We start from the raw sequence: 23108 nt of genomic DNA on the forward strand, positions 1-23108 counted from the left end.
CTCATTTGAACATTTCTAAGGTCAGTCTTTCACCTCTAAGTGTGCAGCAGTGAGATGCATTCTGGCTATTCATGTTTTCTGCCTGATGGCAACCTAACATCTTGTGTGACATTAGCCTACAAATGCCGTTACCATGACAAATTGGTGCTCCATTCATTGGTCACATTTCATTTGGCTCCTCACTCTCTGTAGTTACATCATGGCAGGCAGAAGATAAATACTTTAAAATGACTTCCCTGTAACAGACATCATTTGATAGTACTACCCCAAGGAATCCAATTACTGAGAAGCTATATGGAACGTGACCAATGATTGGATACAGAAAAATCTGGGATTTGAATGTAATAATCAGTACTTTCAATGTGTAGTAATGGTTGATAGTTCTTGCAAGTTCTTACATGTAATATTGAATTGCTGCACGGACGTTTAAAGAAAACAAGAAACTTAAGGTATCTACAAAAAAATGCATAAAACATATTTTTATAACACAAAGGAGGAAAACAAATAAACAAAACTTTATTAAATAAAATAGCTGTGTGACGTCTCAGACATCCAAGACTAACTCTGGACTCCAGCTTTACTTATTCATACACTAAAGTGGCCCAGCCACTTTAATCAGCTTTGAACTTCCCGGTATATTAACCAGCATAAAACAAAAAATGCCACGGAACAAAGTAGCACAGTTTTTAGTCTTTTTTCACACTTCTGGCTAAAGCAAATAAAGTAAAGATGGTCAGTAATGCTGATGCACAGGTAAACTGTCTGTAAAAGAGGGAGAGAATCAACTGCATGCGTGGAATCTGCTTTACACTTCAGGTTCAGAAAATAGAAAGGTCCACGGATTATCTCAATTCCATGCCCAAATGACAAGATCTGATAAGCATTTATAAACAACACAAAAGTACTTGAAAATAAGGTCTGTCAAAGGTTACCTGAGTTGAACTTTAAAGTGTTTAGCGCTTATATGAAAATGTCTCAGAAATTGAATCCTTTAGTGATGAACTGCTATGGGTTCCAGTAAAACATCACCAGTTCTATCCAGTAGGAAAATTTTCTAAAAACGCATTGGCATTAGACACTGAAGAGTTGTGTGTGTTTGTTTTGTCCTGCATACTTTTGTTGTTGAACAAAGTCACCGGAAAACATTTGTTATGCCACACTGCCAGTCCCCTGATGATTCCTGAACAACCTCTTCCAGGTCAAGAGCTTGCCGGATATCTTCTTCACCTTCTTCCTCTTCCTCTTGGTGCAGAGAGACTTCGTCTATCAGATCTACAAAAGACACAAGAATAGTAATGCTAAATATGCTAAATATTTCATGCTAAATAAAACATATTATAGGCAACAGGCCTACTTAAAGGAGAAGGAAAGCTAGGGAGGCATTTTATTGCCAATAGATGAGCTGCAATAGTGCAAGCTAGAATGCTATATTTATTCTGTAGAATGTTTTACCATACCTGAGTAAAAAGCTCTAGAAACTCTCTGTTTGTTTAGAATAGGAGCAAGCTCTAGAAACTCTCTGTTTGTTTAGAATAGGAGCTGCAGTATTAATGTGGTGTGACATCACTTCCTGCCTGAGTCTCTCCCTGCTCTGGGCTCAGATTACAGTAGAGAAGGGAGGGGTGGGGGGAGAGGAGCAAACTGGGCATGTTCTTGCCCAGGGCAATGAGGTTTAAGGTGAAGGCAGGAAGTCTGATACAGAAGCCCATGTGTACACAATAGAACGAAAGAAATGCAGTGTTTCTTTTGACAGGGGACTCAGAGCAACACTACTTTGGGGGTTTACTGGTATATTTATATGGACCTTTCTGATAAGGCTTACTTAGTTTTAACCTTTCCTTCTCCTTTAATCCCTACGATATTGTATTCTCTTCTAAAGGAAATATTACGAGATAACAGTTATCCTTGTTTGTAAGGACCTTAATTAGCATGAAGGCACAAGTTCCATGACTGCCATTTCACCATCTTGGTTTCAAGATCTTCTGAACCAGATGAAATGTTCTGATGGAGACTATGCCTTCAACCTTATCTTCTTCTAAAATGCTTATCTCAGTTCAAGCCTTGGGTGAGGCTCCTATACCATGGGTTTGGGCGAGGCTAGCTGGTATGAGACTTGTATAGCACCACTGGAAGTGCTAGTAACAAATGAATGGGTAATAGTACAGAACCATCATAGTAAACTTCTTCTTATGCAAATAAATCACAAATGGAAAGAAATAAAACCTCCTGTCATTTGTCAAATGTGCATTTTTGGGGCAATAACCACCTGTCAATGGCAGGAGGTATGGAGGTACCAGACATTTCACGGACAGTTGAAATATGCAGATGTAAAACACTATGGGGCATATTTATTATGCTGTGTAAAAAACAGCGGGATAATATATCACATAAAGGTGGTACAGGGGCCTGCTCTAGATCATGTGGCTAAAATCATGTGTTGAACCCAGTGTTTTGAAGATTGAGATTTGGAGTATTGTAAGTTATCCCTACTTTCAGAGGGAGCCAAAACCTTGGTATTAGAGGTCGAAATCCCATAAACTGCTAAATATAGGAAACAAATGTAAAGTGCAAAAGATCTGAGAACTCAAAATCCTGATTTTGGGGTAAAAGTTGAGTTAAATTTAATAATCTTGCTGTGTAATCCTCCCATCTCTCTGTAACATCCCACTGAGAAGCCAGTTCTCTTCGAGTTATGGGTACATGAGGCAGATTGTGATGGGCAGGTGGTATATCTAATCCTGCAAGACAACTGGATATCTGCATTGTAGGGACATAACTGCTGGCATATTTCTGATATGGGTGAAGTCAATGTACCCAAAATCAACCCTGATTGCTAGTTCTGCATAAGCCTCACATGGACAGAGCAGCCCCTGCTCACTGATATAGGCTTCAGGCAAGCCATTACTGGAACATTGCTAATAAATACTGTATAATGCAAACAGATACTAGCATTGCAACATACTCACCAGGATAGGCATGGGTGCGCTTCATATGCAGTTTCATATTGCATTTCTGGGTGAAGGTCATGGAGCAATAGTCACATTTGTACGGCTTCTCACCCGTGTGCTTCTTCATGTGCACCTGCAGCGCACTTTTCTGGTTAAATGCTTTTTCGCATAATGTGCACTGGAATGGACGTTCTCCTGTATGTAAATATATGCATATAACTTGTTAAAGAGACAATTTTAGGGACTATACTCCTTAAAACAAAGTCATTAGTTACATGTAATTGAAACATAATCAAATACAGTATACTTGGTATAGTTTAATGGTTTCTTATCATTAACCCCCCCTGACCATAGACGCAAAGATATAATCTTATGAAACAAGATACATACGATTTTCAGACCGTGTGTGGATTGTCCCAACATTTTTCATACCATGACAATCAGTCATATAGTAGATCGGACAGGTTAAAAGATGTATATCAGCTAACGATAAGATCTGATTACCGTATGTCAGTGAGTGACTGTCTCTATTATTTGTCGAACATAACTTTCATACGATTGCTGGCCAGAACATTTGTCTGATTTTGTTTTTCCTACTTATTTCAATCTGAATGGTTAATGGTAGATCGTTAGACTGATACGAACAAGAGTTTCCTGCACAAAGAACAAAATCTGCATGTCTATGGTCATCTTAAAGGCCAGGAAAACTGAAATAGAACACTTTTGTACAGTAAGGGTGTCAAAAGACACAAAACAGCTTTCCTGCTAATATTGTGGGGACAAACAGCAGTAATACACTGGCCAATAAAAACTGCCATCCTGGTTCCTCCTTTCAGCCTCAGATGGGCAATTTATTGGCTTATGTATGTGGTCCAACCAGTGTCTACTGACGGGTCTCCCTAGGCCCTCCTAGTCCAGTTGCATTAGACTTATATCATAGCCTGGATAAATGAAAACCTTCATTTACAGGAGGACAGTAGTGAAGTAGATGTGACAATAAGTGAAGTAGAGCACTAACAGAGGAATTTAATAAAAGACATTCATGAAAAAAAATACACATTCTTTTTCCAACAATTGCGCAGATTTTATAAATGTATATCATAAAATTGAAAAAGCCATCAATTTTGATAAAATAGCCACCTTAAAAGAGCTCAAAACATGCAGTATATGCAATAACAATATGGAATATAATTCTAATGAATGATATTGTATTGTGAAATGCAAATTTTTTTTATCTTATTTCTGCAATTTTTCCCCTCAAAACTTTTTTTTTACATTTTTAAATTAAAGACTATTAAAAAAGTGATGACTGGCTGTTACAAAAAAAGAAAGGAAATATGGGCATTCTAAATCCTCATCTCCATTCAATTTAACCATTTTGTGGTTATAAAGTGATTCTTTCATGCTATTGAAGTCTACAGAGATTGCCTCGACCAAAGCAAGTATTTCTGAAGCTCCTATTCATATCCACATGCTTAGAAGGAATCTTTAAAGCACACAATATGATATGCCCTCAATGACTGATGCCTATTAAAGGGAAATAAGAGGAAGGTAAACTTATAAAGAGAGTATATTTTTCCATTTAAACCAATATTAACAAATACGATCCAAATTGTGCATAATTGCCCAAAAAACTGCAGCAAGATTGCCTCACTCCTCTGTGAACTCTATGTTTCTTTTCCTTTCATGTCCACAGCATTTAATATGAAGATGAAAGCAGGTGGCAACTGTGATGTTTTAAAGCAAGAAAATGTATTTAGAGATACAAATGATGCTCAGGGCTTTGTAGTTGTTCCTCAGAAACAGTAAATTGCAGCTACATACAAATCCATTCTGGCATGGTTTTGGTTAATGCCAAAGGTAAAAGAAAATCATCCATAATTACTCAGCAACATGACTAAAGATTATTCTGCCTAACCTGTCTATAAACTAATTTTTTATATTTCTGTTATTTAGGTGGGTCTTGCTGTATGTATTATAAATGTAATAAATATCTATCTATCTATCTATCTATCTATCTATCTATCTATATATATATAGCAACAAAACCTAGTCCGCACTCTTAGGTCTTGTGAAGTGAAAAAAAGTTGTGTTTATTCAACGTTTCAGCTCTTGTACACAAGAGTGCGGACTATGTTCTTTGTGCACATTGCGCTGAATTGTAGAACGAGGTACAGATACACCATCTGCAGCAAGATGTTCTTGCAGGTCTTTGGAGGTGATCTTTGGTTGTCTGTAACCATTCTCACAATCCTCTGCATATGCCGCGCCTGTATTTTTCTTTTCCTGCCAGACCTGGGTTTTACAGCAACTGTGCCTGTGGCCTTCCATTTCCTGATTCCATTCCTTACAGTTGAAATTGACAGTTTAAACCTCTGAGATAGCTTTTTGTAGCTTTCCCCTAAACCATGATACTGAACAATCTTGTTTTCAGATCTTTTGAGAGTTGTTTGAGGATCCCATGCTGTCACTCTTCAGAGGAGAGTCAAACAGAAGCACAACTTGCAATTGGCCACCTTAAATACATTTTCTCGTGATTGGACACACCTGGCTATAAAGTTCAAGGCTTAACAAGCTAATTCAACCAATTTGGTGTTGCCAGTAATCAGTATTGAGCAGTGCATTCAAATTAGCAATATTACAAGAGTACCCACATTTTTGCACAGAGTTTTTCACATTTGATTTAATACTGCTTCACTAAAAATCTTTGTTCAGAAAACACTCCAGTACTCAGATGTTCCTGGGAAATGAAAGACATACCACTGTTATCTTTTTTGATGAAAGTGGAGTTAATTGGATCTAACTGTCAATGAATATCTGACACCCAACTGCTGCATGAAGACAGAATTAAGTGAAACAGATGCTGAGAGAAAAATAGTGAAGAAATGGTTTCAGAAATGGTTCAAAATATTTAATTGATTGTATTTAGAACATTTCTGATTAAAGTATGCTGAAGCTTATTTCACATTCTCAAGATAGTTCCCTTTACGTTTATTAGTGGAACCATCATATGGAGAGGTTCTGCTTATAAAGAGCTGGCTTGGTGCCTGGAAATCATTATAGATTATTGATCTGTGAGAAAAAGGAAATGCAAATAAAGTAATGATATTGGATCTATTGTCAAATCCCCTTCTATCAGAAAATAGCCTGAATGGGTTGTGAATGGCACCGTGTAATATTTGCATTCTAGCTATAAAGTATTTTAAAAGATATTGAGCTCATAAAACTTCTAAAAGAGAAACATACCTAAATTACATTTTCAAAATTAATTTTGACAGTCCAAAAACCTATATACTAAAATGCTAAAACCTACTTAAAAAGATATATTTCCCTATAAGAAGCTCAAAGACGCAGAACATACTCAGAGCAGGGATATGAAGTGAACTGTAACAAAAGCAATGAGTTAATAGGTGTTCCAGGCTCTAATCTGTTGCCACTCTGTTTTGTTCAATTCAAGAGATGTCTGATAGTACAATGCTCAAAAGTCAAGACCAATATGTGGTTATGTAATAAAAGGCACTTCGTTTGCCTAGGGTGCAGTAACCCATAGCAACCAATCAGCAGGAAGCATTTACTGGTCACCTGTTTAAAAGCAAACATCTTATTGGTTGATATGGGTTACTGCTCTTGGGCAAACTTAGTGACTTTTATTACATATGGGGGAAAGTTAAAATATGAATGTATATTAAAAGTTAACTATAGGTCATGTTGATTGTTTTTGGCTGAGAGGTTTATTTTTGTAAGCAATTGTTAGTTGAAGTTTCTAAACCTGACTGTTTTGCCAACCTGACTGTCCCATCTCAGCCTGTCAGTTAAAGTTTCTAATGCTAACGGACTCCTGCTGCACAAATATGGCAGCCCCCTCATAGGCGATCACAGGGAGTCAGACAGGTAATGTAAAAGCATTGGGCAAATACTTTATGGCAAAGCTTTCAAAGGCAATATTATGATAGATGTGAAAAAGAGTTTAATTTCAAGTGTCAGTATCTCTTAAAGTGAGCAGGGCAAGAAATAGTTGGTATTTGTTTTAACATGTGTTAGGAAGTTATGAGTCTATTATTTGTCTAAATTTACTTAAAAATCATTGTGCTGCTATTCATTTTAAATAAAATACAACCAGATAATACAAGCTCTATAAAACATAGTCATCAATGATTACCTGTATGAATGCGACTATGCCTTTCCAGTTGACTTGGCTTAGCAAATGCCTTGTCACATGTATCACATTTAAATAATTTTGGCATCTGCGAACTTCGTGATGGACCAGGCTGGTGTGTCTGCGTGTGCTCCTGTGAGAAACAAAAAGGATTGTACCAGGTGCACAATATTTCAGAAAAAGGGTTGAATGAGGAAGAAACGGCAAAGTCAAAACTTTAGCCTGTTACCTTTAGGTGAGATGCTCTTTTAAAGGCTTTATTGCAGAGGTGGCAAACGTGAATCCGCTCCTTGCCATGAGCTTCTTTGTTGTGCTCTGCCAGAATGGCAGCTGACGGAAAGCAATGATTGCATTCAAAACACTGATGAAGTCTCCCTTCCTTATCAGCTTGGTTGTTATTTTCAATTTGTGCATCACCAGTAACCTAGAGACATTACAGACAGAACATTTCAATCTATATCGTATAGGAAGACGCAGTCGCAAACGAGACAATAGTGATATCCATCTTCTCTCTGTTGCAGTACCTACCGGTAAATCTTTTTTTAACTTTCAATGCTAGAACCCAGAGAAGGGCTCCCCACCTTTCTGCATATAGTAAGAATGATGTGTCAAAAACTGATGCAATTATTGAATCAGATGTGAATAAGCAATTAAGAGTTTGTATTTGGCAAATCCAAATATAAAGGATTTGGTTTAATACCCAAGTTTATGGATCGTTTAAGCAGATCTTAAAGCTATTCAATTCCCCTTGAAAGGCTTTATCGCTACACGAAAACATTGAAACGTTTTTTACATAGCTACTGTATGTAATGCGATAAATTGCATTGTTTGCCCCGGTGTGGTAACCCATTGCAACAGGTAGCATCTACTGGTCACCTGTTTAATAGCAAACATCCTATTGGTTGTTATGGGTTTCTGCTCCTGGGCAAACTTAATGCATTATATTACATCAGGGTGATTATATTTTGATGAAAGTATTCCTTTAAGTAGAGTGTAAACATCAGTTGTAAATTACATATACCATATGGTGTAAATAATAATTTGCCTCAATGCTTTTTTCATCATCTTCATCATTACATCTAACTCTTTATGCAGTTTGTCAGTGATGGTCTCCTTTCAGCCATCAGTTCATAAAAAATTCCTACTCTTGTCTTTTCATCTCCACACATACTGGCTGTGTCTTTCTCGTATTAAAGATGCTAGAGACTGTTTCCAATTTAGTTACCGCAATTTCTGAAATAAATGTACATCCAGCTCAGATGCATAAACTATATGTGCAATTAATGTGTTTCCACCCTGTTCATTTCTCTCCCCAACCATTTTATTAATGTAATGTAGACTAACTGTTTCAGAAGCTTTTTTTTATTTAATTTATTTTTTAATGTAAGAACAGTTACTCATATTAGGAATGTCTTATGATTAAAAATTTGCACTATGCAATGGTGAGATAGGATTACGGAAGCAGCCCCTGTATGAAATGCATCTTCTGCTGGAGAACATAATGACCTAAGCATCCCCTTGCAATTATTCTCCTCTCTTTGCTCACTGGCCTACCATTTACTTCTTGGGCAGTTAGTAGGTTACTATTTTTTAGCAATGTATCTTGTCTTTGAAAATATTAAGATTTAAAGTTGTATTTGATTAATTTGTCTAGTGCAGGGGTGCCCAAAAGGTAGATCGGGATCTACCAGTAGACCTTTAGCTGGTGATCAGTAGATCTCAAGAGACAGTAGATCTCAACAAACAGCTTGTCTAAATCACCCTCATATTTCATGGTTTACATTCAGATATTTTTTTATTACTAAGGTTACATAAGAAATCGTTATTTGTTAAATATAGCAATATACATTTTCTAATAAGTCAATATTTAAGTAATATTTTCAATGTAACAGAATGCTAATAATACTTTTATGGATGTAGATCATAATGGGACAACATCCCTAAAAGTAGACCTCGCATGGGTAAAGTATAGGCACTCCTGGTCTAGTGAATGTTGAGATGCAATGAATACTGCAGAAAAGGTGTCTATACATGGGTAGTTATCTACATTGACTAACAACAAATGAATCTGTGAATAATACCATGAGCCCCTTTCCTGAAAGATATGTAAGAGGGAATTTGGATCAAGAGGCTGTAGCTGTATTCAATGCAAGGCAGCTATGCTGGAATACATTCACACAAACTTATACTGACTATATTTTCTTGAAGGAAGCACCAATCTGTCTGTTCAGTTAATGACTAGGACAGGTCAATCCCATGTTCACATATTAGCTTTAGAATATAATTAATATTAATAAAAGTTTCTTTTATTTAGCATAAATCGAGCAAATCTAGTACCTGGTAACCAAGCTCACTGGCGCTTGATGGCTGTGCCGCATGGCTCACCAAAATGACCTGCTGGGGGCCTGCTCCATTTGGTCCAGACAAACTACTATCAGAAAGGATTCCAGGGAACTGCTGAGCCTAATAGAAAGTAAGCATATTTAACATAAGCACATTTTCACATGATAGAATGTAAATGCTCACAAGTGCATTTTGTGGTTTGAAATGAACAATATACAGACTGAAATGGAAGGCCTGTGAGAATGTGTTAAAACTGGCTTATCTTCTATCTTTAGAATGTTTAGACCACAATGATCTTACATCCTAAAAACTACTGTTTATATCACTGGACGATTTATGGTGATATACAGTAGCAGGTTGATGTAAACCGTAGCAAGCAACATAAATCGATTAGCTTGAAGAAGTTGGATAAATTGTAATAGGCCAATAAGAAATCCTATATAATAAAGTTGAAGTGTCTCTGCGTACAGTCCCTGTGTCAGTGGGATTTCGCTACTGCGCATGTGCCCCACGGATATGTTCTAGCGCCCGTTAATTTAATGGGCTTAATGTCTAGTATATAATAAAAAACAAAGTGCAGTGCTTTTTAATACTTCTCCACAATTTGCCTTTTAAATCATATTACATGTTATCATTTAAATAAAAAAAAAGAACAGACAATGTAATGAACTGAGAGAGCAACATCTGTCATAGCTACTATGGGGGGACTGTGAGAGCAGAAAGCACACTGTGACTGTGACAACAGCCGCCATATTTAAATAATTAACAATTGTTTTAATATAAGAACACTACATTAAAACAAAAACAGAAGTCACCTTGGAGTTACATGTCCTGTATATGGTATGGTACAACCTGTATACCTGGATATGGGACTGCTTAGTGACTTCTAAAGGTCCTTATACTTTATAAAAGAGGGTAAATTGTACCCATTACAAGATCGTGCATATATAAGAGTGACAGAAGTGTTCTATAATCATATATAGTTGCGCTCCGAGTGCTTTTACACAGGTCGTAAAAATTCCAACGTGACTTTAATATTTTTTATAGCTTACAAAGGAAATCAATTATTTTGTCTAATACACGTTTTACTGACATCACGTAGCACTGTTTACAAGACCAACTGCATTTGATTCGTGTTCCGCAATTTCACGTTTTAATGCATCTGCCACAGCCATCTCACAGCCGTAATTATGCTGGAACTGTGAGGGGGGAAAAAACCTTTATGTTTGTTGTATTGGTTTAGTAGCAGTTTTTACATTCAAATCTTCATTAAATCCTTATGTTATTATAGTAAATATTCGCAGGTTGGATGTACAAGTGCATCATAATATTCTCAAAATATATGTGTACAGTCATTTCTAAAGTAAGTCAGAGATCACTAGCATTAATCCCTTTGCTTCTTGTGATGGCTTAATGGGAAAACAAATCAGTGGGGTACAGGTTAAACATGTTTGTTATTTAAAATCAAAGTAATTGAAGTAATGAATATAATTTTATTGAACAGTGCAGTTCATTAATTATGTTATATTAATCAGTTTTGTAGAGCATGGCGTTTTCCTCCATCCCTTAGCAACAACAAATTGCTTTTGCCATAATGACTGTAAAATGCTATGTTCAGAAAATAAGCATTAGCTTGTCTAAACCTGCTGAGACTGAAACATGGCTCCTGCTTAATTATGTTTAGAGCCTTGCTTTTTTCGAATATGCACCCAGGGTCTGTTTAACAGAAGACATCAGGGGGAAAAATTATCCTTGGGAATAATACTTTTACAATGCCACTATACATTTAAAAAGTGAGTTATAAGTTACTGCAGTTATAGTTTGAGAGAAATACTGTACTGCACTGTACAAGACAGCATTTTGTAGGTTTTTCCACCATTGCATTTTGTTAACCTAAAAATGGGGAGATGTTTGCCACTTTCCCACCTGATACAATATCCTCTCTTTCCATATTATATGTTTACCACATTAGATGCAATTAAAGTTTAATCAATTGCTTTTACCCACAAGCCACTTTAATTAGCGCTAATGTGTTCAGCTGCTCGGAGACTAGGATTTCATTTAGGGTTCTTATGAGCATCTTTAGCTGCGCTCCCCTGCGTTCCAGTTTCATTCGTTCAGCTGCAGGGGAGCGCAGGAGTAGATGCACTGAATTCTTTTCAATGTGGCTGTACTCACACAGATGCATGTAAGCGCCGAACGCAGGAAAAATGCAACATGCTGCGTCCCAACCTGCGTTCGTCGCTTACATGCGTCTGAGTACAGCCCCATTGAAAAGAATTCAGTACATCTACTCCTGCACTCCCCTGCCTGTAAGAGCCCTTAAGAAGGCTTACTAGAAAGGAAACCATGCAAGCTGTGCCTTGGAAATTTTATTTCTGGGACACATTGAACAATTAATTTATGTTCAGTCAATGTTTTACTATAATCTCTCGATTTTATTTTACATTAACAAAATCCAAACTGTTACATGAAAAGTAACCGTATGATATAAAAGGAGAGAAAACGAGACGCAAGTGAGGCATATTAATAATTTTAAAAGGCCTGGACTCCAATTTGTGAGCTCTTCTGGGATGTAAATGTTATTTGCAGCTCTTCAAGTTAATGGCTGAGCAAACTAGATTGGTTCTGAGCACTAGCTTCTAAGAAATACTTGCCGTGTGCAATACAAAATGATTAGGTACTTATACTGTTTACTGTTAGGATAAAATAGCATATTTTGCCAGCTATAGAAAAATACCTCCCACGGGGACTTGGCCCTTTCTGAGTACATACAAGTTCTAATTCTGGAACAGGATCAGAAAATGGCCAAACGTCACAATCCTTATTGTATTTTATTATGTAAAAAAAAAGTGTAAAGCTCGAGTCACTTCAATTTCTTGCATAAATATAAATAAACATAGTTTAATTTATGAAAGCAAATTTACATACCAATGCATGTCATTTTTTTCTCAAATGAATCGGTACCTGCGAGGTGATATTGAGAGTCACAGCATCGAGACCTCCAGACAGCATGCTCTGTGTGTCCGTTAGTGTTAGCGTGACACTACCGTCACCTCCCATTCCAGAAGACATGACTAAATTCTGAGTAGAAACAGGGGTTTGTGATATTGATGTTGTGCAGGGAAGGCTGCCAGATGATGTTGTTAATTCTGCAACAAATATACAAAGCATACCAAACAGATGATCAACATAAACTATCATTAGTCTATGTGCCAATGCCATATGGTAAACAACATTGCATATCGATGTGGCACATCTATCAAATCTGTGGGACGTGTGACAATTTTGCTGCTGTTGTGCTCAAACACACACACGTGGTAAAACACCCAGTCTCACTGTTATCAGTGACAGCACTGCTCCACAATGACAGTGGCAGTCAATGTCCCATACAATACATGTCAAAACATAGCTGCAATGTCATATGTTGACAAAATGCCCCAAGTCACTGTGCTTATTCTGCAATCACTTTACAGAGGACTAAACTCTAAAAATGAATGTGGCTAAAAAATGTCACATTTTATATACTGAACTTATTGCACCAGCCTAAAATGTCAGCTTCTCAATAGCAGCAATGATCCTGGACTTAAACTTGTCACAGGGGCTCACCATCTTGGAAAGTGTCTGCAACACTCACATGCTCAGTGGGCTCTGAGCAGCTGTTGAGAAGCTAAGCTTAGGGGTCATCACAAATTATCAAGCAGAAAATGAGGTTGTCCTGTAATATAAGCTGATGCTACAAGGCCGGTTTTGAAATTATGATGCTAGTTGCACTGGTTTCTGGGCTGCCATGTAGTAATTATCTGTATTAATTACTAATCAGCCTTATATTGTGAGATTTGTATTCTATGTGTACAGTATATTTTGAGTCTGTCCCTAAGCTAAGTAAGTGACAGCAGCACAGAGCATGTGCAGTGAAAAGAAGATGGGGAGCTACAGGGGCATCTTTGGAGACACAGATCTTCCCTGCTAAAGGGTTGTTGTTGCCTTGGGCTGGTACAGAAGCCTAAACCATAATTTACAACATTTCTAGTCTACTTCTTGAGTTAAGCTTTAATTCTCCTTTAAACGATTAAAGATCACTCTTTTCACCCCTGTGGTCTGGGCCTTAAGGCAGAGATGGGAACTGAGCTGAGCTTAAAGGAGAAATCAACCTGTGGGGAAAAAACCCAGTACCCTCCACCCAAAGAAGACCTCCCTCCCTCCTCCCCCCCAGGCTAACTACCCCCCAGCTAACTGGGATTCCCCACAGGTTGATTTCTCCTTTAAATTCCTATCATCGTCCCTAAAAACAAAAAGCTGCTGTTCACCTTTAAATTAACTTTTAGTATCATGTAGAAAATGATATTCTGAGATAATGTACAATTGTTTTTTATTATTATTTGTGTGTTTGAGTTATTTAGCTTTTTATTCAGTAGCTATCCAGTTTACAATTTCAGAAAACTGGCAGCCAGGGTCCAAATTACCCTAGCAACCATGCATTGACTTGAATAAGAGACTGGAATATAAATAGGAGAGGCCTGAATAGTAAGAGGAGTAATAAAAAGTAGCAATAACAATACATTTGTAGCTTTACAGAGCATTTGTTTGTTTTTTTAGATGGGGTCAGTGACCCCCATTTGAAAGCTAGAAAGAGTCAGAAGGAGAAGGCAAATAATTCAAAAACTATAAAAAGAAAAAATGAAGGCTAATTGAAAAGTTGCTTAGAATAAGCCATTATATAACATACTAAATGTTAACTTAGAGATGACCCACCCCTTTAAGTAAAGTTCACAGATGATAACATTGTGTAAGCGGGTTAATGCTTGTCTTTGAGGAACAAATGTATGGGCAGACTGAATAAATGAATGAGTTCTTACAAAATTATTATAATCACAAAAAAAGCACAATACAAATGTATAGTTTGCTAAATTTGTGGATGAAGAGCATAAACCTTAAGACATCACTGTATATGTATATCATATACATGATGATTCCTGGACTAGCACTGTTAATTCTTTGTTGCTTACAAAGTTGCAGTTTTTTAAAATTCAAAATCATATTTTTAAGGAATTAATGTTTTTTTCTTTCTTTTTGTTGTACTCTGTAGCTTTATGTTTCGTTTTCCAGAAACAAAAGGTCACCTGGTGATTCAAAAACTGTTTTCCTTAGTGAAAACAAGAAATAGCATTTTCATGCATATTGCATTTGTATTTAATGTATTTTTTCAATTCAAAGAAAGCTACTCCTGTTGTTTTAACTTAGAGACACCTACAAGAAGTAACTATGAAATATGCAATATCCCAGCAGATAAGCAACTTGGTGGGGCAGAGAGTGTTCTGATCATAGTCTCTACAAATATGCTTATTGTGAATTTTAGTTAAATATAAAGCAAAGCAACAACACTAGAAATGGATGAACTAAGTTACCTGAGGTAGTTGTCAGAGTATTGGCTTGTGACAGTATTTGATCATTGCTTAATGATAAAGAGGTCTCGGGTGCCGGATTTGTAATTGCTGGTGTGTTTAGTCTCAGATTCCCATTCAGATCATTGTTTCCTGAAGGTCCAAGCTGCATGATATCTTGACCTAACAGAGTAGATATAACATTTGAATATAGAGGTGACACTAGGTGACTGTTTCTATTTTGAGGAAAAAGAGTAAGTATGCACGTGTGTAATGGTGTTTAACTAACCAGATATTGTAAGTGTTATTTCTTGCGGTGATCCTGTGGAAGTTGTAGGCGTAGAACCTGTAGCATGAGCCAGCACGTGGCTCAGACTAGAGTTATTAATGGTCAGTGTGATCTCATGTTGTCCATTAGATTGAGGCACCAAGCCTTGGGAAGCCATCACATGAGAAAGATCTTGGCCAGCTGAACAGGAAAAAAGAGACAATGAAATAATTATCCAAGTGTGACTTATTCCTTTTTATTCCTCCACATATACCCAATGAAACCATAAAAGGCCAACAGATACGAATCCAATCAAATCAGCTTTAGTGGCAGGACCAACAGACCCTAAGCATAATACTGTGTAAGACTCCCAAAGTCTAATTTGTCCATATGGAGGGCCACCATCAGCCATGCTGCACTTACTTGAATTAGCCGGGCCCTCTGCTGTCAGTGAGCTGCACACTTCAGAAGGGAGGACCTTCTTCATTTTTTCTCTAAGAGCTGTTTCTGTGCTCATTTGTCACGGTAAGTACTGGTAAAGCTGCATTGGATTGGATAGGCTGGAGGGGAAGTCCAAACTTCACATATCCAGTCCCTGTGCAGCTCTACCGGAACTGAAACTTCAGTGACAAATGAGCGCACAGACTCTTAGAGGAAAAAAGAAGCAGGCACCCAAGCTCCCGCCGTCCCTTCTTTTGGTTTTGGTGGCTACATACAGTACTTTTTGCACTGTAGTGCTTTTGAACTGCCTTAAGTCACAGTCCTGCACTTTTCCCCATAGTTTCTGGCTAAATGACCTGTGAAATGGATGCTCAAATGCATACTAAGCTGCATACCTGAAATGACACCTTCAAACAAACCTTGCAACAAATGTTAACTGGGTAGGAAAGCTATTTCTTAGGAAATAATCAGATTGTAGCTAATGTTTCACAGTTATGAAATAATGGAGTCAGCTTTGTGCTTTGAGGGTGTTGCAAAAACTTACATGTATTGCTGGAGCTTAACACTGACTCCTGCTCAGCCATAGGTCCTATTGTCAGTCTGGAAGATGAGGATGTGGCAGGCTGTAGAGACAGGCTTGCTATAGGCTGAATTACAACATTAGGTGGTACAGAGTTGTCACTGGTCTGCAAGCTGCTGGTTGGCTGGGCTATATTGGGAACTCCAGGAATCTGCTGGGGAATTATACTGGTGTGCTGAAGAGTTTGCTGCAAAAGGCTGGGATCGATCTAGCAGGTCCAAAGAGAATGACAGGAAAACATTTATAGAGTAGTCTTTTATTATTGGTCTTACATGAATTGCTTATAACTTTACTTATGGTGGCATATGGCAATATATTGCTACCTGTAGTGTTATGTTGTTTATGCTTGTAGCATCAATGCCAGAAATCTGAACATTCTGTCCAACAAGGTTGGCATCGAGCTGTAACTGAATTCCTTCCAGTGTGGCCAAGCTACCATCTGAGAGAGATACTGTTAAATCCCCACCAGCTGTAGAGATATATGGGGAAAGAAACAAATAAAACAAACTTCATTATAAGCCTAAAAAATGATTATGTGCTCTCTAAGCAGCTAATGCACAAACAACACTTTTTCTGCAACCTTTCTTATTCTTCAGCAAAACATGACATTCTGCCTCATTAACTCTCCCATATATATTGCAACTAATGCTGAATAGCCTGCACATAATATTATAGTTAGAAATATAATATTTTTGTTACATAACAAGGGCATGATATAGTCCCAGGAAATAATGCACATTAATAAGTAAGTAATAAGTAACGTAACGCTATAGAAATTTGAAAATATTAATAAATACAAGTTGTGCCTTTTTTCACTATGGGATTCTGGGCAGGTATGCATTAGGGTGGTCGAATTTACTGGTACCTAGGCAACAAAATTCAAATGTCATCAAAAGGTGACCATATTGATCTTGCTCTTAAATATAGATATCCAGTTACAAACACTTTTTTCAATTGAGTAGTTTTAAATTTTGCCCCAGAAATTACTTTCCATTATTTATTTTTTACTGGTTTTCCAAAATCTAAGTTTAAAGTTGAATGTCCCTGTCTCTGGTGTTTGAGTCTGGCAGCTCAGTAATTCAGGTGCAGAGTCTGTTACAATTTTGCAACATTTAGTTGATACATTTCTCAGCAGCATCTCTGGAATATTAGCAACTATTGTATCAATTCTAACAGCTGCCTTTAATGAAACGCAGAGATTCTGCTCAGCAGGGACAAAGCCAACAAACGTATTAACTAAATGTATCAATTTAGACCAGTTTACAGGGTCGTTGACCCCCCCAGCTGTTTCAGAAGGTGAAAAATTACACTTTATACTTCAAAATTAGTAAAACGTTCACACATAGAAAATAATAATGTCGTTATTTCTGCTTAGATTTCAATTCAAAGTACAGCACAAAGTTTTTAGGGCTATCTGCTTACCTGATACAGAAGCCGGGAGAATTGCTTGCCCAACGAGTCCCTGCTGAAGCAGGCTTTGATCAAACTGGCTTGATAGAACAGAACTATTAGTGATGAAGACACTGGGGTCTGTGGCTGACGTGTTAAGCAGGTTTATCGGCTGCAGTGAGTCAGTTGTTGTAGTTGTGGCACTTGATGGGGGTGCAACAACTTGAGAAAGATGCCTGCGTACAACATGCTTCCTCATTTTTTTGGCATCGGCTTTGTAATGACATTGAATATGAGTTTTCCTGCGGCCAGACGTTCGGAAGCGCATATCACAGTGAGGGCACTTGAATGGTTTTGCACCTGTATGCAGACGCATGTGAACTTTCAGGCTTCCCTTGGTTGAAAAAGAATTGCTGCAGACATGACAGCCAAACAGTTTTTGCCCTAAAAAATGTAAACATGTGTTAAGGGCTAAAAAAGGCAAACTCTATGTACAAAGAAGAATATGCAACTCTAAACTAAAGATTCTGATTTAATTCCCCAAGGTACAATTCTGCCTATAGCTTGTTGTAATGGTGAAAATACTTATTTTATTCAAAAGGCTACTGACTATAAGGAGAACAAATATGAAAAAATATTACAAAAAAGGTTAGAAAAAATAAAAACAATGAGATCACCCTCTCTTGCATGCCAAACTCTGGGGCCTGTAGAAGTGACTGAAGTAAGTGCACACTGAAGGCCAGTTACAGTGGAATTAATACTGGAATTAATTAACGACTGCTGTTTCACACTACTATATGCTCCGGGAAGGCCCAGCCTTGCAGGTCATTTAGGTGAGATTTGGGGTAAACACGTATTTGCTATCTAATACGTTGTTAGAACTATATAGAATACAGGTGATACATGTGATACAGGTATAGGATCCTTTATACGGGATACTTGGGATCTGGGATTTTCCACATAGGAGATCTTAATTCTGCTAAAAAGCATTCAAACATTAAATAAAAACAATAGGATTGTTTTGTCAGCCATTATGAATTCATGTAGCTTGTTACTTTTAAGTACAAGGTACTGTTTCATTATTACATTAAATCTATGGTGGATGGCCATCCTGTAATACAGAGCTTTCTGGATAATGGGTTTCTGGATAAAGGGTTCAGTAACCCACAACAATGAAGCTTGACTTTTACTGTTCTAGTACTGTCAGAAAAAATAAAAGAGCATCGGATCCCATTAGTTATTAAAAGTAATTAAACTGGTCTACCAGTCAAATGTTTTGTATTTATAATTCCAGCTGCACTGGATCAGTAAACGCTAACTGATAATGTATTGTCTCGGCACAGGCAGAGAATCAGCCCCTATGCCATAACCTGGCCCTTACTAAAGGGCCAATGCCCAAACCTTTGTGCACTTTGCTTTCCTATTTGTGCCTGTCAAATCACATGGCATCTAATCACTGTATATGTATGTGTATATATATATATATATATATATATATATAAACTTCACTTTGCTTGTATATGACAGCACCCAGGTAGTAAAACTCTGCTGGATTGGAGTGCACCACAGCCTGAACTGTGTGTGTGTATATATATATATATATATATATATATATATATATATATATATATATATATATATATATATATATATATATATATATTTATTTACTATTTTTTATTATAATGTTGACTTCCCTTTGTGTAATTTTCAAAATTGTACAGCGATGCGTATAATATGTTTTACATACATGCAATTTAAGCCATCCTACATTTTCCACACTATAGATTAAAATAAATACAGAGAAATGCTGAAATAATCAGGTTTGTGCTGTTGTGCTCTTAGTAACACAGGCCATAATTACTTGGCGACTATAAAGGCAGAGACGCACCTCCGGCGACAAATCTCCTCTTCTTCGGGACGACAAATCTCCTCTTCTTCTGGGCGACAAATCTACTCTTCTTTGGGGCGACTAATCTCCCTGAACTGCCTTCCCGCCGGCTAGAATGAAGATAGTCGACGGGATGGCACTCGGATCGATGAAGAAAATGAAGCGCTCAGATTGCTATCCCGCCGGCGATTTTCATTCTAGCTGGAGGGAAGGCAGTTTGGGGAGATTAGTTGCCCCGAAGAAGTTGAGATTTGTCACCAGACGACTAATCTCTCCGAATCTGACCGTGTGTCTCTGCCCTTAAATACTCAATTTATCTGTCACTAAGAGAACTATATTTTCATGAAGCTAATTTTAACATTAATTTAAAAAAAAAACATTAATTGGAAACCAATGGGATACAACTTTAGTGTTCAGCAGCCACAAAAGCCACAAAGTAAACAAGTTAAGCTTAATGAGTCAGGTTAGAGCGGGGCGTGTAAAAGTTATCGACAAGCATAAAAATGGCAGTGAAGAAGAGCATAAAAGATAAACAACATTAATCATTTAGCTTTATTGGAGAAGTATATCTGTTTATTAGCAAATCTTACAAAACAATGGCCTGTCACATCCTGATTCTTGTGTCCTTTTTTTAAAAAGCTTGCTTTTTAAACTTAGAAGCATAGACAAATCAATTTTAATTGAGTGCTTAAGTTATCCTCAGCGCTTACACATTATCACCTCTCAAAAATCAAAGTGAATGTTTATTGGTCTAATTATACAATCCTCAGGTTTACCAGCAGCCAGTCTAGAAGTAAGCCATCAATAGGATCTAATCCCTTAATGGGTATTGAACCGCAAATGTGTCAGAGGTGCAGCCAAACAATCAAAAGATCTAATAGCAGGCTCACAAACAACTTTCTGTCACAGAAAATCTCACCCCATCGATTCAGCGTGGAAAATGGGGATAACTTAAAATGTATATTTTAAGTTATGAGTGATGCGGACAGAGAAGTTAAAATTAGTGATTCATGAAGCTCTGACTATAGCAAGTCTCTAGAATAGCAAGGACTCAACGATTTCACTTAGATTTTTTTGCTTTACTACATAGTTGGATCTGATGCAATGTTGCAAACATTTTTATATCTCCATAAAAGCTTGATAATAGCCAAAGATAACTCCCAGAATGCCCCCCAAAAAATGGCTGACCTAATTTTTTTTATAAACTACTTTCTACAAATGTCCTTAAATACTCAAAACAAAACAAAAAGAGAACACCCAGATGATACACAGCGTGACACATCCACAAGTGCAGTCATGACTTCCGGCAATCATTTATATAGCAAGTGATATCACTGCAGTGTTACAGTGAAATATTGTTTACTGTGTATATATTGTATATATATATATATATATATATATATATATATATATATATATATATATATATATATATATATATATATATATATATATATATATATATATATATATAATTTATTGTCACTTCAAGAATGGGTTTTCATTTGGAGGGGTTGAACTTGATGGACTTTGTCTTTTTTCAACCCAATTTAACTATGTAACTATGTAAGAATAAGAAAATGTGTCTGGTTGGATACTTATCAATAAAGACAATATTTAAACAAAAATGTAGAGCTCAGGATGGGCACTGTGGCACATGAACAGTTAAAAAAAACAACAACATGAAATTTGATGTAGGGGAAGGGGAAGGGGAGAAGAAGGTGTGCACATTTCCAACCATGAGAACCAATGTCTATCTTAAATGTGTCCCCTATTAAAAGTGTAGAGGTGACTTTATATAAGAAAGGGCTATTAACTTGTCCATTAATAGAGACCACATATAAAATCCATTTGGAGTATGTAGCACAGCTGAATAATGCATACAGAGCTTTTACAGCAGCAAATAATATTTATAAAAGCCATCAGTTTTATTAGGAAATAATATGCTTAATATAAAATGAAAGCTACAATAATTTACACTTATATAAATATTATTATATAATGTTATTACCGGTATTATTAAATTATATAATTTACCACTAACCTGCATGTGTTTTCACGTGAGAATCCAGAGTTGATTTGACGGTGAAACTCTTTCCACATTCATCACATTTGAAAGGTTTTTCACCCGTATGGATGCGGATATGCCTAAATTAAATAAAGCAAATCATCTTTAAATATGTTTATAAATGTTTCTGACTAAATCCCAATGGATGATGTAGTAACAAAAAAGTAGGGGTCATTTATATTTGCAAGGGCAGTCCTCAACTTGCTTTTCCCCACAGTGAGTTGTGTCTAAAACCATTTTCATTAAAAGGACATGTAACCCCCCCCCACAAAAATATAATCAGCGAACAACCTCTTTGAAATCTTTAGATAACTGCCACTGATTGTTAAAAGGTTAACAGTACGGCTGCAGCATCCCCTTAATCACTTAGAAATCCTTCTACTCCTCTAACCCACTCTGCCCTCCCTAATGAAATTACGTTGTCTGTTGGTTTATGAGCATGCTCAGTTCTTCTCAGCTCAGATTACTAAACACGTCCTCCAGTCTAACAGCCAATGAAGAGATAGCATTGCTGGCTCCCACATAAACTCTAGTTGTCTGATCCTATTTTTTTCTCCTAACCACCTCTCTGGAGCTCAGCTTAACCATTAAAGTGCTCAATCCAAGCAGAACTTTTTATCAAAGTATATTGTGGCTGTATAAACCTGCATTCTGCATTGCATGAACTTTACAGCATACATGTCTTATTTGCAGATGTCAATGTTACTGATGATGTGTCAGAGGGAAAATGGCCGCCAGGTGAAAGCTGCTATTTGATTTAGGAAAATGTGATGGCGCTTGCAAATGGAGGGGGTATATGCAGTACAAATGATTTTGCTTGGGTGGGGAAGATATGCCCAACATATACATTGTATTAAAATGTAGGCTTTACATGTCCTTTAAAGGTACATTGTGTCAAAATGTGCTCTTTGCACTTCCATATAGTTGCATGCTGTGCTACTCAGTTCTTCCTATCTTCCATTCCAAAATAGGCACTGCTGCACCCATTGACACAGGGGAACCTTCCTCCTCCTAACCAGGCACTATAGCTCTGCATCAATAGAAGCAGAGAGCTCTTGCGGCTAAAGAATCGAGTGCAGACGCCCAATGCACAGAGCAGAAATTATTACATATTTTACGTGGAACATTAAAACATATTAAAAAAGTAAAGATTAATCTTATGAATGTAATAAAACCTTCTGAGATTTAATTGCAAGACTTCAACAACCAAACAATTTTATTCAATAAATGACCAATAATTTGAGCATTATAAACTATGCTACATTTAAATCTTAATTTCAAGGTTACAAGCAACTCAAGATTAAAAAGTTAATCTATTTTAAAATAAAATACAAAAGTAATTCCAAGATAAAAATGCAACTACAAAACAATTAACGACCAAAAAACAATAATATGAGCCCTATAGTACATATTAAATTTTATATCAAAATTTACTAGCAAAATAAACCAGAAACACTCTTTTTAATGCTGTATAGCAACTCCAAACGTTAACAAAAGTTCATGTATATATCATTTACTATATTTATTTTCTCAGTGAATAAAGAGATCCCCCTATTGGACATTTTTATTTAAAACACTGCCAGGTTTAAATTCTACAGAGAGCAGAGAACACGACAACTCGCTCTCATAATGATCTGTAA

At 36.8% G+C, this 23108-nt stretch overlaps 1 protein-coding gene across 3 annotated transcripts in view; it reads right to left on the bottom strand.

Moving 5' to 3' along the window:
• Nucleotides 1-452: 452 nt before the first annotated feature.
• The window catches only part of znf236.L (zinc finger protein 236 L homeolog), an 81234-nt gene continuing 58578 nt past the window's right edge, over nucleotides 453-23108 (bottom strand). For 2 of the 3 annotated variants that reach the window (XM_018267842.2, XM_018267843.2), the window contains 12 exons: nucleotides 21445-21548; nucleotides 17543-17953; nucleotides 16444-16589; nucleotides 16085-16328; nucleotides 15121-15300; nucleotides 14856-15014; nucleotides 12415-12599; nucleotides 9442-9567; nucleotides 7334-7528; nucleotides 7108-7237; nucleotides 2967-3143; nucleotides 453-1272 (listed from right to left, as the gene is read on the bottom strand). In XM_018267842.2, coding sequence (XP_018123331.1) covers nucleotides 1133-1272; nucleotides 2967-3143; nucleotides 7108-7237; nucleotides 7334-7528; nucleotides 9442-9567; nucleotides 12415-12599; nucleotides 14856-15014; nucleotides 15121-15300; nucleotides 16085-16328; nucleotides 16444-16589; nucleotides 17543-17953; nucleotides 21445-21548 — 2197 coding nt within the window. In that variant the 3' untranslated portion in view covers nucleotides 453-1132. Of the gene's footprint in view, nucleotides 1273-2966; nucleotides 3144-7107; nucleotides 7238-7333; nucleotides 7529-9439; nucleotides 9568-12378; nucleotides 12600-14855; nucleotides 15015-15120; nucleotides 15301-16084; nucleotides 16329-16443; nucleotides 16590-17542; nucleotides 17954-21444; nucleotides 21549-23108 lie in introns of those variants that run through there. The other variant, XM_041566347.1, reaches the window with a different exon arrangement.

Source organism: Xenopus laevis, chromosome 6L (assembly GCF_017654675.1).
Source record: "Xenopus laevis strain J_2021 chromosome 6L, Xenopus_laevis_v10.1, whole genome shotgun sequence".
Classification (NCBI taxonomy): Eukaryota; Metazoa; Chordata; class Amphibia; order Anura; family Pipidae; genus Xenopus; species Xenopus laevis.